The 17451-nt window shown below is 38.7% G+C and overlaps 1 protein-coding gene across 11 annotated transcripts in view; it reads right to left on the bottom strand.

Moving 5' to 3' along the window:
* setd5 (SET domain containing 5) overlaps nt 1-17451 on the bottom strand; it is a 24638-nt gene extending 7187 nt beyond the window's left edge. For 2 of the 11 annotated variants that reach the window (XM_008320995.3, XM_008321002.3), the window contains exons 1-16: nt 16964-17338; nt 6230-6486; nt 4466-4565; nt 3868-4130; nt 3203-3261; nt 2904-3091; nt 2790-2828; nt 2401-2691; nt 2108-2256; nt 1909-2026; nt 1678-1787; nt 1240-1489; nt 857-940; nt 595-741; nt 149-505; nt 1-53 (exon numbers count right to left, since the gene is read on the bottom strand). The exon at nt 1-53 is cut by the window's left edge and continues 202 nt beyond it. In XM_008320995.3, coding sequence (XP_008319217.1) covers nt 1-53; nt 149-505; nt 595-741; nt 857-940; nt 1240-1489; nt 1678-1787; nt 1909-2026; nt 2108-2256; nt 2401-2691; nt 2790-2828; nt 2904-3091; nt 3203-3261; nt 3868-4130; nt 4466-4565; nt 6230-6300 — 2279 coding nt within the window. In that variant the 5' untranslated portion in view covers nt 6301-6486; nt 16964-17338. The other 9 variants (XM_017036780.2, XM_025059946.1, XM_017036779.2 and 6 more) reach the window with 8 other exon arrangements.

The raw sequence follows: 17451 nt of genomic DNA, 5'->3' as shown, positions 1-17451 counted from the left end.
TGAACCTTCTCCCCTCCAGGGATCTTATCATTCAACCACTCTGTCACAAGGTACTAAAAGCAGACAAAAGAATAAAGAATGACCAATGCAGAGATAATGTCCCACAAACTGTACTGTACTGTACTGTACTGTACTGTACTGTACTAACCTTCTTGGTTTTGGGATATCGCAAGTTGCCTCTATTAATGCAGTTTAGCCCCTGGCCATCTCCATTTAAGTAAGGCCCACCCTGAGTATTGTCTCTCAGTCCATGGTCAGCACTATATGGACCGTGAGATCCCTCCTCATCTAGGGCAATCCCCTGTTCAGCTGAAGATGCTGTTGCTGCCAGTGCTGCAGCTGCAGCCACTGCCGTCGCCTGTTGGGTGAGGGCTTGTCGTTGCCGCCTAGCTCGCTGTGTTGAGCTTGACCGGTAGCGAGACATCCGACTTTTTGGCCGCGGCTTGGCCGGTCGTGAAGGTTTAGGTGGAGCAACTGGTGTAGTAGCAGGCAAAGGTGGTGCCTCCTTTAAAATAAAGGTAAACATTAACAGTTTAATACACATCTAAAAACGATGACTTAAAACAGCATAGATCAAACAGTCCCCTGACTAACCGTGACGTAGGAAGCGCGCCGTGTGCTCACCCCAACTCCAACACTCTGAGGTGTAGGTGTATTTGTTGCATCGTCCGTTTTCACAGCCTCCTCCTTTATGGGAGCACTTCCCACTCTTCTTCTTCTCCTTTCTATACCAGTAAAAGCCTGTAGGAAAAGCAAAGTAACTGGGAGTTAATTTACGGTGAGAAAAAAGCTACTAATCTAATGATTAATTGGACAAACCAATATAATCTCAAGGAAAATAGTTAAAATAAAGTACTTTTTTACTCGAGAGGGTGAACCCATTTTCCTCCACATCTCCTTCCTCTCCCTCTTCCACCTTCACCTCATCAGGCAGTCTCTCCTAATTGCACACATAAAGAAAAAACAGTGTAACCCAAATCCCACACAATGTTCGATAAGATGATTTTTAAGAGCACTGGCCCTTCTTTGTATTTTAGTCAGGTTTTTACCATATTCCACTAAACTAGTTTTGGCTTAGATTTTACAAATTTAATTTATTACTACGATAACACAACCTCCGTCATAGTTGTGGTTTGCTAAACAGTACATATCTGTAAGTACAGAAAGCTTTCTACCACTACTTTCAAATCCCACGCAACCAATCTGTGTATTATGCAGCAGACACACACACACACACACCTCTGTGTCACTTGTTCCCTGCAGTTTCTTGGCCTCCTGGTTGTCTTCAGTGACCTGGTTGCTATCACTGACCAGACTGCCCTCCATTTCCTTCCTACGAGCTTTTCTTTGTCTGGTCTCAGCACCAGCCACGGGGGTGAGGGACAGCAGCGTTGAGGGATTCAAGAAGCTCTCTTTAGGGCTCAAGTTGTGCTTCTGCACTGGGCAGTTCTGGTTGCCTTTATAGCATGCACAGTCCACTTTGTAGTTACTGGTAGTTTGACAAAAAGAGAAGAAGATTAAAACATTAGAAACAACATTACTGTACAATGTGCTCATATGATATATCTGCTGTTCAAACTGCTGCACTGCTTGTTGAGCCCCGAAAACAAAAATATTCAAAAGCACCAACGTTCTGATAAAAAGTGGTAAAAATGATTGGCAAGTGAAGTTACTGACCAGCTATTAAACTCATAGTCAAACCCAATGGTGACCTCTGAGTCCTTTGTAATTTGACTGACAGCATATATGCACAGATGGATCATTCCTTCAGTAATCATATGCCGAACCTGTAAAGATAACACACTAAATACTCAGTCACATTTCCTTGGTAATATTCTTCTACCTCAACAAATCAATTTTATTCTAGTTTTGAATGGTACTCAAATTTAGAAAATCTCACTGACTGACCTCAGCATTTGGTGTACAAGATCGCCTAATGAAGCGCGCATCGTTTCCAAAAGTGCGTGCGTCAATGCACATCTCCACATCATTAAATTTAGAGTAAAACAGCACAAATGGATAGGGTCTAAAAAGAAGCAAAGACAATGATATACAAATGAAGGACAATTTAAAAGAAAAGGACAAAAGTCTGAACATGAAATCATACTTTTTAAAAAAGTGTCCGTTGACTTCAAACTGTTGTTTGAGCATGACTTTTCCCCGATATTCGATGATGAGCGTGTCTGGTTCCAGGGTTTTGGCTGCTCTGAGGATTTTCCTGTGTTTCTGCACTCGTGTTACCTGCCCCAACTGCAGCTACAAGATGACAAATTATGCAAATGTTTCAAGACAGAGAATACAATGAAATGTTCATTATTTATTTTTTATTGGCAGGACAGCATTGTACTGTACTTGGTGAGTAACACAAAAACATACAGGACTTTTTGTGGAATGACAAACCTGCATCCGCGAGCCCAGCACAGTATGGTTGCAAGCGAGCTCTGTGTGGTTGATGGTGTCCACAGCATCATATGAGGTTTGGATCTGTGCAGCAGAGGGAGATGTTGTAGTGCTGCCTTCAGACCTCAAAGCAGTTGTGCAGGCAGCACGGTGTACCTGCAGCAATGTTTGTACATCGGCACTGTACTGGTTCGTCATAGCTTCCTCATACTGGTCTGTCCACTGGCGGATCTTGCTTTCCCATCCCTCTGCTGTGTTCTCGTCCAGTACACTAGCCTCTATTGCTGAGTTCTAGGTTAAAGAAAAGATAGAGCAAATAAAGTTGAGAGTTAGACATGTCCTTTGGAGTGTATGTATATATATAAAACAGAGAGAGATCAAGACTGTACCTTCATTCTCATTGACCTTCTAGAACCCTCTCTGAAAGCCTGAAAAATAGATATTGAACCTATATCAATACACTTGCATAGGCACCTCAATATTTACATGAGTTCCCCACTTACCTTGACTTTTTTGCCTTTTGGTATTTCTCGTGCCTTTTCTGTGCCCTTCTTTCTTTTCTTAGGTTTGCTTTGCTTGACCCTGTTGACAGTGAGTTTGATGCTGGTGGGTGTATGCTGGGTGGCGGTGTATGAGATAGTGGAGGGTGACACTGCTTCATCCCCGCTCTCCATGGCACTACTTTCTTCAGCTATGACAAAAAATAAAATTATAGAAAAAGAGTAACATCTCAATAAGGGGCTTAAATATACACAAACAACTCCTCTACTAGTGCCGAAAATACCAAACATAAGTCCCATACCTGAGACATTTTCTATTTTCCCGTGTTGACCCTCTGCTACTTTCCTCCGATCAAGTCCTCTGCAACAAAAAAAAGCACAGAAGGCAACATGTAAGGGTTTCAAGTAAAGTATCAAATTCCCAAATAGAATTTAAGTTCAAATTGAGTCAAACACATTTCAAGATACTGATTCATTTCATAAGGTAACAGTGACACAGCATCAAAAAGTTGAAATGAATTTCAAAAACCATATTATAACCTACTATTTTGTCATAAAATAACAAATGAACCCTGACCTAATATTTTAGAAAGCATTTTTTTCCACACACACCTTTGTTTGAGGAATATGAACAAGAAGGAACATTTACATTTTTGTAAATGTTTGTTTTGACCAGAAGTCATTGTGAAAATATTGCTAAACTAGGTAACAGAGAAGTCAGCCTTGCAGCAAAAGTCTTAACAGAGGCTGGTGCTAGCATTAAAAATATGACCATTACCTCATTCTTGAAAAACTATGTACGAAGGCTTGGACACTCATGACCTCTCATAACCTTTGGAGATAACCTTTGCTGTCACCAAAGTAAAACCTGAATTGGATATCCTTTCTAGTAAACCTTTCCTACTAATTTGGACAAAATTGTACACACTGTAATTGTTAGGAATTGCGAATGCCAAGAAAAGCTAACCTGCAACTGTTACACTTGATGATCAGGCCGTCGGGTGTCAGGCTGCAGTGACACCAGCTAGACACGGATTCATCCTCCTCAGAGGAGCTGTCGCTGTCAGCCGAGTTATCCTCATTAGTTGCATGATAGCGGGAACCAAGTACCATGCCGTCGAGATCCATGCGGGGGATGATTGTTTGTGAAAGCGGTGACGCGGGTGGTGTAGGAGGTGGGGGTGCGCCATAGTTGTGATCCTGACAACATACAACGGAAGACTTTTGCATCTTCAAACAACCGGTGTTCAGGCAAAAAGGGAAACGGAAATGGAGATAAATGAAAATGAGGGAAAAACAGGTATGTGAAACAGTACAGCTGTTAATTACAGAAGTTGTCTGACTAATAAAATAATACATATTTATAGAATACTTCATATTAGAAAAAACTATGATAAAATCTCAAGTTTGTTTCTAGATTGATTAGGATTAAAACAGAAATGTTTGAGAAGAGGCACTTTGAAGTATTTAAAACCAACTAGAATTAAATTTAATCTCAAACAATTTCTCATGACAAATTGTATACAGACATTTATTTTGATAAAAACAAAAGAGCTACAACTCACAGCATAAGGTAGTCCCCGGTAGCCATGGCTCTGAGCACTCCCAAAGCTGTGGTTGTAATTTTTCTCATTTTCGGCAGGGCTTGCTTCAACTGCCTCAGGGCTGTAAAATAATTAAATGTTACCACAAAGAAAAAAAATACATAAAATATATTTTAAATACACAGTAGTACAGAGACCGACACAGGTTTGAACGCTTGCGCTAAGAGAAACATTAATCAGACACTAGATGGCAACAGTCACCTAAATAACATCTCTGATGGTTCTTGTTCCACTAAGGTAGTAACATGGGGGTATTTCTTTTCAGCCGACTTTTGCCCCTTTTCTATAATCTTGAAACAACCCTGACCACTAGAAGTATCTGAGTTTTAATAAATTCTTCAATCTGGCTAAACAGGCCTACTTACAGTGAGGTCTGAAGTGTTGAAGTAGGATGGACTAGAACCTGGTAAAGGTACAGAAAAGTCCCAGCTGACTTGAGCTGAGAGAGTAGGTGTTTTAAAATCTGTGTTTTTGTGTGAAGATGTGGTGTTCACTTGTTGTAGTAGTGCATTGTTAATAACTGCCATGTTTTTGTAAATACCTGTACTGTTGTTGTACCATCAGTATCAGATCAGAATTCTCTATTGATCCCCAGGGCGGTATTCTTTTGCATTACAAGCAAAACAAACTTCTGATGGAAATTAAGTGTGTCCTAAGAAAGTAAAAACTGCAATGCAATAAAACAACAGAACACCAGCAGCGTAAAAAGTAAATCTACAGCATTCGTGCCTCTGTACAATCGTATCCAGCATGCCTGGATAATTATGTCACCAGAGAACTAAGTTTTCTATTTTTACACAAATACATTTTAGGCGTTTTTTGTTTTTGTGAAAGTAACCCAGATGATTTCGGCTTTTGTTATTATCATGTAAATGTATTATATGCTGATGAATATTAAACAATTATTTAACAAAATAATCCTGTAATTTCTTTTTATACTTTGATGTTTCATTACTAAAACAACAACCTAAGAAAATACAAGTGCAGGTTACTCAAGGTTTCTTTGTATGAACCCTGCATGTTTTCCTGGTGTGAATGTGTGGGGGTTTCTCAGAGAACTCCAGGTTCCTTCCTCAGTCAAAAACATACATGATTAAGGCTAATTTCATACTGTAAATCTACCATATGAATGACCTAAAAGGTGTTCGTCTCTATCTGTCGCCCTATTCGCTAAATACACCCTGAGAAGATTTAGTTGTAGCATTAATCTTATTGGGTGTTTTGTAAATATATGTCCATAGTCTATACCTTTGTGTTGCACAGACTTCCATAAAACACCGGCTGGGGCTTTTTTCCCCAAAATGTTGAGTGAAAATCTCCTTAGTTTATGAATAAAGTGTAAATAAATTAAATCTGAAACATACTATGGAGGCCGGTTTAAATAATGATTGAGGTACGTGTCAAAGCCCTCCACTTCCCCCCAATTAAATATTATTAACATTATGTTAATGACTGAAATCAATGTATAAATATTCTTTTAAAACCTGCATGTATTAGTCAAAGGTGAAATATCGTAAAAAGGAGTAAATGTTGTTCAGTAAGTCTTGTTTCTCGTTAAATGTGGGTTCACTGCCAATACGTGTTAATGCTTGTTTTCTCATGGCACCAAGTTCCTCATCAAATAAGTAAGTCATAATAACAGGCGGAACATAATCTTTGTCAATGTTTTAAGAATATGGAAATCTTCAGGAACGGAGACACATCCACAAAATTGTGACAACTTACTCGGATCCAGCAGCCATATCTGAATAAGATGTTTCAGGTGTGTTGACTCCCAATGCAATTACTATGCTCATGACGTCCAAGACAGCAGTATGTGGGAGGAGGGAAGTAGGGGGAAGGGGAAGGTCGAGGAAAAGGAGAGTGGGGTGGGAGAGAAAAAGAGGTTAGGGGAGGAATCACAGGGTCACGACTAAAGCAACAGTCCACTCCAGCGGTGGGGAGCCACCAACCGTAAACCACGGCTCACAGTCATGGGTGACCTGAGGAAAAAGTGTAACAGACCAAATAAGTGGATCATTTATACTCTTATTCTGCATTATTGTATAAACTGTGCACCACAAACTTGAAAAATGATATATTGTGTGAACTGTGTCTAAGTTATACAGGACTTCAGATGCTACATGTAAGTTTACACATCACTTCAATTCAGGTTTTTGTTTTTTTTAAAGGTAGTCAAATATTATGATTAATATCTGCTGTGTCTGTACATTCGCTTTTCCAGAGTTTATCTTGTATAGAATATTTGCTGACGGCCACCACCACCTAATTTCTTTAACTTTTATCAGCTTGATGATCAATGTTTAAAGTCGGAAATACCATCAGATGTTTCACTGTCATGATTTCTTATTTGCTACTGCAGTTGACGGACACCACCAGTAGAGATGGTGATATCGTGTCAAAATCCTGCCACTCACAACAGAGAGCTATTAGTTAGCTAAAAACCACCAATATCTTAATTTAGAAGAAGGAGGAAGAAGGAGGCTTTTTCATGGATGGTGGGAAATGATTGAAAAGAATGAGTATTGTTTTTTACCAAATCCTTTGAAAAGGCTATTGTTATATGCTGTATAAAATTATACAATGCATTAGTTAACATGGTCAGGTTTGCAAAAAATAGGGATAGCACAATACATGTTCATGTCTAACACCATAACTTTGTAAACTTCCCAAATCTAAAAAACAGAGCAATGGCTGAATGTGTTGACCTGGCTAAGACACAACGCAGACAACTTGCTGGTGAGTTTGTGTTGTGGCCATTGACAAGCTACAGGCTGGAGAGACACCAGGCCCATAAGGGGTAGAGGAGAAGGAAGCACAACACACAAAAATTAAAATATTTTAAATTTAAAAAATAATTATTTACAGGAGGACTGTAGAAGTTGAAAGACATGGCTGGGAACACTACAATAGTTAATGTCGACATCAAAATAATGCAATTTCAAAAAACTGTTTTTAAAAGTCAAAACGACTCTGGACAACAGACTAAAGGAGAGGCACAAGAATTTGTGTTTCAACATGGCCACTGATAGATCTGACCAGGGCCAGGTGTTACAAAATGAAACCTAGGAGGGTGTAATGTTCTGCCAGTGGCTGTGAATTATGCAGATAAATGAGTGGTTTGCTACCTCAAAAGGGGTCCAGGGACCTCAGGGGTCCAAAAGGGGTGTTATTTTAAAACAGATAAATAAATCTCATTTAAAAGACTGATGAGTATGCTCAAAAAGCGTGCTTGTCATTTTTTAATCATGTGAAGAGACAGATGTTCATAATACAACAGAAATTTGATCAATTTAAAAAAAGAATTTGCCATTACTAACTTATTATAAACAGACTTAATATAATAATAATAAAATAAAAGGTAGAAAATAAAGACTGTTTGGCATCGATAGTGCTTCTTTAAAAGACTCGTTCACACCTGTTGTCAAACCAATAAAACCCTACGAAATTCATTCACAGCTAATGAATAACTGACTTTTGTGGAATGATGTTGACATTTATCTTTCACAGAAAGCAGGCAATGTGCAGCAGTGGCATGTCATTTGCTTGCATATCAACTAATTGCTATGAAGAAAAAAGGATTACATAGAAAGGGCCTGGAGCCTCTCATTAGGATGCTAGGAGATAAATAACCAGATAGTGGCACTTTGCTTTAAAAGGTCTGGTGAGTCATCAAACATGAAGCCCTGTCCTATTTGTCACATAGCCAACCTCTGCTGTAATACTGAACCACACTTCCATGAAGTAGACACACAATATACCATTCTGTTCCGTATTTACCCCTTCATGAGGACTAGACCTGCTGTGGTGTCATGGCTAGGCAAACACAACGAACTACGTAACAAACAAAAGTATGTTTGCAAGGTGTGTGACATTTGTTTTGTGGTGCTCTAGTTACAGCAAGTGTTTCCTAGAGCACCCAGGCAACCACAGCCACTCATGGTCAGTGAAAATGTTCTTCGAATAAACCCAAAATACAGTGTGTTCCATAACAAGTGACACATGACCATGTAGTAACGTCAACTGTCACATCAGCATATGAATAATAATAATTTGAACTTTATTGATCCCACACTGGGATCACATGCTAATAGTAGATCTGCTGCTACAGGCTGCCCCCTGGATGTGCCAAGTATGTGGTTTTTTCTAGGGGCTTGAACCCAGGACTTTTTGCATGTGAGGCAGATGTGTATCGAATATGTTAAACTGTAGGTATTGATAATCTTATTCTATCAAAAAAACACCCGACTGCGCAGCAATGTTTTGCTCCAAATGCTTGCACCTGTGCCACAGCAGAGCCATCAGTGTAAGAGCTAAAAACTGCTAATCAGAGCTAACGCAACAAGTCTTCACCAGTCTTGGAGTTTTCACTGTTGGAGTACATTAAATCGTATTTGTTTCTTTCTACCCCAAACTTTAGTCTTGCTGATGCGTGTGTAGAGCGCCTTGGTATCTTAAAACGCAACAAAAATATAAGTAAATATCATTATTAAAACATTTTTAACATGAATTTATAAGCAAGTTCACCATCACAATAAACGATGCTGTGCCACAGCTAGCTTATAAATGTCTGTAGTAAGGTTGTGCAACTCATTAAAATTGAATTTTGAAAACAAGATATAGAGGGAGGGCAAAGAGGAACAACTTTTTATTCACAACAAACAAATATATGTGCATTTTGTTTGTTGTTTTAAACAGAGAGGGTTGGTAGATATTATTACTAGGTTTTCCACAAAAAAGATGAAATTGAAGCAACATATAAAATATATATTTGACATTATTTAAAAAAAAAAATGGAGTGAGCCATGAGGCAATCCCATTATAAGATACTGTATTCCAAACATTATTATTACTAAAATAAATGATTACTAAACACATGCTCTACTTCACTGCTCCGTGTTGAGTCACATTTGAGAATGACCTAGTATGAATGTTGTTCCAAGAAAACTATAGGCCAAATGTCCTAATTGTAGTGGAAGAAATAGTAAATAAAGTCCTTTAGGTTTAGTGAAGATCAGTTAAAACAAGAAATACATGCTTTTGACAGATGCCTATCAGCAATCATTTTGTTGAATAATCTTAACTAAAAAACACAAGTGTACAATTTAGTATTGTCAAATTATCAATTTTTCTACAACTGTTTGAGAGCACTCAAAACTGATATACTTTTGTCCCATCACTAGTTTGTAAAATATTTACTCGACAGAATTGATCCATGATGTTCTATTCAGTCACTGAAAATATCACAAGCATTTTCAGGGACTTGGGTTTCTCCATGACATTAAGCCATGTGCTATTTTGACCTCTGCCAAAAGAACCAGAAGGTGAACTGCAGACAGTAAATTTCATTAAATGAAGGATATCCTTTTTTTACCTACTCTTCGCCCACTACCTCCTTTGCTCATTCCTCACCATAAAAACCAACTCGAATTACTAGCAAACTCAACCGTTTTTCACTTCCTCAAGGACAGGGGCCATTTTGGGTACAAGGACAATGGACAGGAAAACAAAAATGATATACACATCTTTTGAGTTCAAGGATGAAAATTAAGTGTTTATGTATATTAATGACAAGTAACATCTAAGTATCTTATCGTATCTTCATTTTCCACCATTTCTACAAAAAGCAAAATAAAAGCGCTACCTTAGATCTTTGAAAGAAACGTTTTACACCAGACATGGTGCCGGACAGGTTTTCAATTTTACGGACAAATTCTCAATTTTAACAAACTGTAAAAAATGTGCAGCAGCTGAATTAAACTTAAATGTATACAGTCTCTCTCTGGAACTTAGTCTTTGACCCTGTTCTCCTAATGTGTACGTAATGAGAAAGAGTTGTCTGTGATTGGACAAACCCGCTAGATAATTATTCAGAAAGTGGGCTGATTAAAAGATTTTGTTTTGGCAAGCCGGAGCTGTTTAAGAGCCATCTCTGCAGCTTCAGCACCTGCCAGACTTTTCAAAACATTTAAAGACAATGCTCTTGACAGGCAGGGTTTAAAAAAACTACTGGACTTGAGCAGATGTTACCGGTAAAGGTCTGGTAATTATCAAACAGAAACCCAAATGAATTAAAAGAACATTTTTTGTAATTATTCAAGTTACTCGAGGTACACAGTGCTCAAAGGGGGATTAGTACTTATGTTACTTATAATTGTGACGTCACAAAAGAGGGTGATTATCAATTCAATTAATTTCTGGTCTCACTGAAATATATGTATTAGACAATACCTAGTGCAGATACTTCATAATTTTTTGTTTCTGTTTTGTAGGTGATGTGTAGCCTGGGGTGCAAGCTCAACACAGACCACAGTGAGGATGTAGTACATTCGTGGGAATTCTCCCTCACCATTCCTGTCATGTGTTTACACCCGACCACCAAGAGTTTTTTCGGGCCTCCATTTTCACAGTTTAATTTTGGGTTCAGATCTGCCCACTCCCAGCCAGTTTGTGGACTGTCTCAGATGGGAGAATATGTCGTTAGATCTCTTGTTTGCTGATGCGCATGCAGTGCTTCAGCCAGTTTGTGGGATCTCGTAAACAGCAGAATGTCACTGGACCTCCTGCGTCTGAAAGAAGACAATTAGCAATAACAAATAACATGAACTGGCAAATATAATTAAATAAGTTGCATGCCCAATTATATTGCTGTTTTAGAGTGCCAGATGCATTAAGTAAAAATTACAACTACAGCTACAATAGTAGCGCAAGTAGTTGCTCTGACGAACTTATGGAATCTTCTGCATAATGACAATTGCCAATCTCTGATCTTCCTTATAGGCGAAGTGCACAAAAAAATAATGTAACAAACAATTCAGGAGGAAAAAATATACAGGTGTAAGTTTCAAGCCTGGTCACAGTGACAGTCCAGTTCCATCACAGCTCTTGTTTTTAGAGCTGGATTGTAAGAACACTAGGGCAACGATGCAGTCTTGGTTAATGCTCATCCGGTGCCTCCCGCATGCATGCTGCTGTGAAGTGCATTTATTTCAATTCACAATACAAAGCTTGCCGATGCCAACTGCTAATTAATGTTAGGTTGCTGACTGAGCAAGCAGGATTTAGGTACCCTTACAATTTTGTTCCAGCAGAAGTTGGGCCTTGTTGCACTCTGCATTAAGATGGTTCCCACTGAAATCATATGTTTTCAGTGGGAGGCATAACTTGTGTTTTCTTTTAATTCTAAATAAGTTGTTCTTGGCCAGATCTTGAAGAACATTACGAGTTATTGTGTTGACTTTTTTCTGTACATTTCCCTGCATGTGCCTTTAGGTGTTTGTTATTTAAAATGTTTTTGACAGAATAAATTATTTACTCAAGTCAAACTTACAATTGGTGCCTTTCATACATACAGTATATGATTTGTTAGTGTAGTGCTTAACTTGCCTGCATTGCAAGCAGAGATTCCTGGGTTTGATCCCCAGAGGAGTTACATGTACCTAAATGTGCCTCCCATGTGGCAGCCAGTGAGTTGCAACAATGTACTTAATAGCACCTCCTGTGGTAGCCTCTGTATGTTGCAAAGGGTTGCACTTTCCCCATGTAACTTTCCCCATTGAGGAACAAACAAAGACAGTCCAAACAAAGTGATATAATGCCAATCATATGATGTCAATTCAGCAGTACACTACAGGTGTGCACTGAGTCCCTCCCCCCAAACACAAGCAGACGTTTCACTTTCAGCACATTTTGAGAAAATGGAAGTTGAATATATGCTTACCATTCTATGTTTGTTTGGATCAAACTGCAGTTTGTTACTTGTATGCTGTCACATTGTTTTTGACATCTATTTTTATTTATTACATATATATTTTGTAGCAGAGGGGTAAAAATATTGTTTTCATGAGAACGCTGTTTATTTCTGTTGAGTCAATGATGCTGTTGTTGGCCACAGCGCATGCTAAAACCTACCTACCATTCGGAGCAGAACACCCGGCATTATCCCCACCGGCTCCCAACAACAGAACATAACAAAATGCACATGCTCATAAAAAAACCTTGGTTCATTTCAGAAACAATACTGGCTCTTACACACAACATAACTCCTCCCCCCCACCCCCCAACAAGTTACTATATCATTTATATTTCAATAGTTCAATAAAATCCAACTCTCAAATCAATAAATAATTACATTGAATAATAGTGATAAGATGATTATGATATTACCCATAATGGAGCAGCCCTTGACCACAACAAGGCTGATGCAAACTTGCTGATGCAGAGCCTAACAAAATCCAAAACGCACCAGAATGCAATTTTAATGGAACCCATTCACAATTAATTAGCAGTTACCGCAGACAAGTCGCGCAATATGACGCAAAGAAACTGCACTTCCCAGCATTGGGCATGTCAGGAGAGAGAGAGGGCAATCCTTCATCCAGCCCACATTGATGTTCAATTAATGAATGAAAAATAAATGTAACAAAATATATGTAATAATAATAAAATATAAAGTAATGACATCATCAGCTACTAGTTGAGTGGACTTGAAATCGTGCAACCCCTAGTATATATATATACATTTATCTAGTCATTTTTTGTGACTCCACATTTCTTTTCATACCAAAAATATACCCAACTGTGATGTCAAGGCCTTCCAGTACTGTTACAACCCAGAGTGAATGTAAGTATACGTACACTAGAGAGACAGAAAGAGAGCTACAGCGATGATTACATCAAGTCCTATCCATCCACTTTTGGCCTCTTAACTCCAAAAACTCCCCCTTCTTCATAACTCACTCAAGCAGCATTCCACCCCAACAATGACAAATATTACTCAGCATACCCTGTAGTCCGCTAATGTCTATGGGTGAATGCACTGGGTCACAAAAACACACCATCATGACTATCCAATCACTGTGTGTGTACTAAAGTTTGTGATGGATTTTATGCTTTATTTTAAGATGGCAAGGAATGAGGAGGGGTAGCAATATGAAGAAGCTATTAATTGAAATCTGTTGCATGAAAACACAGTGCCATAAAACCCCTACAGATGGTCCATTACACGGCAGCACGTCTGGTCTTCAATCAGCCTAAAAGGGCAAATGTTGTTCACTATGCTACACTGGCTACCCATGGCTGGATTCATGAAAATCACTTATGCTAGCCTACCAGTTACTTAATTGTTTTGCTACAATCTACTTAAGCACCTTGATAGGGGCTTATGTAACCCCACAACTACTCCATGCAACTGGGGAACGTCATCAGGCAGTCCCAACACCTCATGCAAGACAATCCAGGCTCTTCTCATGGATCATTCCACGCTGGTGGAACCAGAACAGGGGCATCCCTGCCTATTTTCAAAAAGCTCTTGAAGAGTCAGCAATACAGAGAGCACATCTTGCCCTAGCACTTTCCTTTACTTTCATTCTCCTTAAGAAGTCCCAATTTACTGAATAGCAGTCTCTTTTCAAGAGTTCCTCTATGTTGCTTAATTGTTAATTCTCCTCTTGCAAGTCTCTTTGGGTTTTAAAGCATCTGCTAAATAGATAAATGGAAACACTTCATTTCCATCATTGAGTATAATTGTGAAAAGAAAGTGTTAAACGAAAACATGACTCTTTGCAAACATTGATTTACATGCTTCTTTTATAAAAAATATGTTCAACATGAATGTGCATCTGCAGCACCATCACCCAGCCAGTAGCCTACACAGGCTTCCAAAAAGCAACTGTTAACTGTCTGATGCATTCCATCACTCATATGTCACTAGATCTCAGAGTTAAATTACAGTGCCCTTAAACATTGTCAAAGATTTTCTGCTCTTTTTAGTGGTTGGAGATGTGGGTTATTTTTTTATACACACCTTAATTTTTTACATCATACAATGCACAACAAATGTGTCTCTGACACAAATATGATCATTAAAATGTACCAGAATTTAAAGGCAAATGTAATATAGTTTTTTGCCCTTCACTCCAAACCAAAAACTCCAGAACTGTGAGCCAGTTGGACTGTTGTATCCCTAATTCTCACTCATGTAAATTAAGTCTCTTGACCACTATAACACTATTATACATAACAATTGGTTATGAACATAGTTACATATTCATAGATACATGCCCCTCTATGTACTGCTGAACTCTCATCAGCATGTAAAAGAAAGGCTAGAAGGACAGAGCTATCTCCCCTCCTATTCCATGCCGCAACAGCCTCTGGTCCCTCTAACTGCTGTGCCACAGCAGCAAAACAGAATCATGTCTTTTTTAATGGGCCAACGTTGAGTCTATTTCACTTCCACTTATAAAATGCAGGAAGCGTCATGATTAAATAACCCGTTATAATAATATATAATATAAAAATGACTGCGAGACTGATGCTGCAATACTTTAGGTTAAATAAAACAATTTCTTTAAAATGCAAAGATGGCCTCCAGCATAAAAGATGTCCTGCACATCAGAACAAACTGCAGCCTGCCACTGTCACTTAAAAACAGACCCTTCGAAACAATTACTGAATTTAACACGGAATGTGTTATTTGACTTATATTAAGATTAAGGAGATATTCAACTATAACAATGAAATATGGAATAAATAATGTACTTATTTTTATGTGCTTTTAGAAATAGAAAACACAATTTCTTTAATAAACAAAACCAGACCAGGTTAAACCTACTGTATGTATTTAAAATTTTCAAATACACATATCACAAGACAACACTAATATCCAAAGATAAAACGATTGAGGTTGAACTGATTTGAGAAAAACTTGGCTTTGTGCTTGACTACAGTCTTAAAACTAATCTCATCTGCTTTAGCCAAGCACATTTCAGGATAATGGACTGGGTTAGATAAGGAGAAGTGTGAAGCATATTAGTGTTATAAGTGTCAGTCACAACATTAAAAAAAGAAGCTCACCATTTTGTAGCCTAAGACTACAAACTGAACAACCAAACAAATTCTGCAAGATTTGTTTTTGTCAAATATATAGGAAGCTTGTACGATTTGGTATGTCCAGGTAAAATGAAAACTGGTGTATAACAAATCCATCCACAGAAAAATCTGAACATATGTTGAGGCTTGTAAATAAAGTAAACCATTAGAATTTGGTACAACATCTTATCTCTCCCTCTATCAAGCCCTTAATCTCAAAAGCCTAAACAACAAAATGTGATTGCTTTTCCGAGCTTGACCGACTACTATGTCTTCAATTTGGACGAAACCTCGGGTTGCAACATCTTGGATCAACAAAGCTACTCGCACACACCACGAAAAAAGGGAGGCTAAAAATGGAAACAAGGGGAGCTCCTCTTCAAAATACATCACCTTTCCTTAAACCACCAGCGAGAGCGAGACTGTGGGGGGAGGTGGAGAACAGTAAGGCACTACTGCACAGATTCGGCCCACATGCAGGAAAAACATGAGCACAGAGAAAACATTTTTGCCTAGGCGCAATTCACACGCCCGTAAAAAAAAAGTTAAGAGTGAGAGAAAGGGGAAAATACAACAACCCACATATCAATGAATTGCATCAAACTCTGAATGTATGTAAAACGCAGCTACATTACAAAGAAATTAGGTTGTTAGATAACTTCACAAACGCCATACACAGAGAAGAGATCATATCATCACATATTGCTGGTTCGTAATAATGGCGGAAATGGCTAGTAGCTCTGGCTACTTGAGCATTCGTTACCAATATTATACAACCAACCACAATGTCCACGAACTGAGCTCAGGCGAGTCAACGTCAAATACCGAACAGTAATACAGAATCTTTTACAACGTTCGTTGTGTTTTAAGTACCAAACACACGGTCGAATAGTTAAGCAAATCGAAGCAACACACACGAATGCACTCAATCCACCTTGCTGCTGAATGTTAATGACTGTGTCATGTCTGGGTAAACCTCTGCGAACACACCGTCGAAACTTGATAAAAACGCCAAAATGTGTGTACTAAAGGAAACAAGCAACGTCAAAATAATAACCCACACATGGAAAACCATAAAACAAATATAAGCATTAATAATGAGTCGTTGTATATGTAGCCAAACCGCACGTATTTATTACCAAAACTAGGGAAGAAAAATAAGTAAAGGCACTCCGAGTAGACAAAACGTCATCGAGCCAAAGCACATATTTGGGAGAGAAGTGGCCTGACATAGCATTATAAGGCTGGCTAGTACACAAGCAGTCTTCATTTTAGGTCATACGAGATGGTCAGTCGAACAACAAGGGTCGACCAAAATATTGTTCTGGATACTACACAGAGTAACCCTGAGGTTCGCGGACATGGGGGTATTTTGCAAGCCAAACATGCCACTTGGACGCAGAAAAATGTGAATTATTGAGGAGAGCTAGTTGAAACAAACTTGGACTATACCAAAGTATTGAACTAGCTTACTTGGTTTGCTTCGTAGCTCTATTTGCTTAACATATTTGCATCACAGCAACTATTACATGCCATAATATTCTGTTATGTCACATCAAAGGTAATAACCACAATTAAATTTCTCACCTAAAGAGGTATTCCAAATGTGTACAATCGATGAAAATTCATGTAGTGATTAAAGGCAAAGTTTCCCCACATTAAATCCAACCAGACCAGTAGGCCTGTGTGTAGGCCTCGGCGTCTCCTGTATCCTTTGAACTTAAGTGTAGCTCCCTCTCCTAGGGTAGGAAACAAACTTCTTAGTGTCTTTCCCGCACAGATGTAAAGTAAAATTTCCAGTCTTGCTCGGGTGCAGTGCATCCATTGAGTTTGTATGATAGCTTGCCGGTGTATAGATCAATTTATAGACGTGTAGTGTATATTTCACCCGCTTTTAATAATAAGGTATATGCTGCTCTCTGTGAAGCAGGGCTTTGACCATTGGGTGTTCAGTCTTGGTTTGCTCACCATCGCAGATGAGCCCATCCCCCTCTTCGCCGGCTTCAACCGCTGGTTCCACTGAAACTGACGCACAACTATGCCAAGGGGTTTCCTGGGCCATCACGCAGGGACTT

This window comes from Cynoglossus semilaevis, chromosome 11, assembly GCF_000523025.1.
Source record: "Cynoglossus semilaevis isolate Cse_v1.0 chromosome 11, Cse_v1.0, whole genome shotgun sequence".
Classification (NCBI taxonomy): Eukaryota; Metazoa; Chordata; class Actinopteri; order Pleuronectiformes; family Cynoglossidae; genus Cynoglossus; species Cynoglossus semilaevis.
Note: the sequence above shows the minus strand (reverse complement) of the source record. Positions and strands in the feature narration are given on the sequence as shown.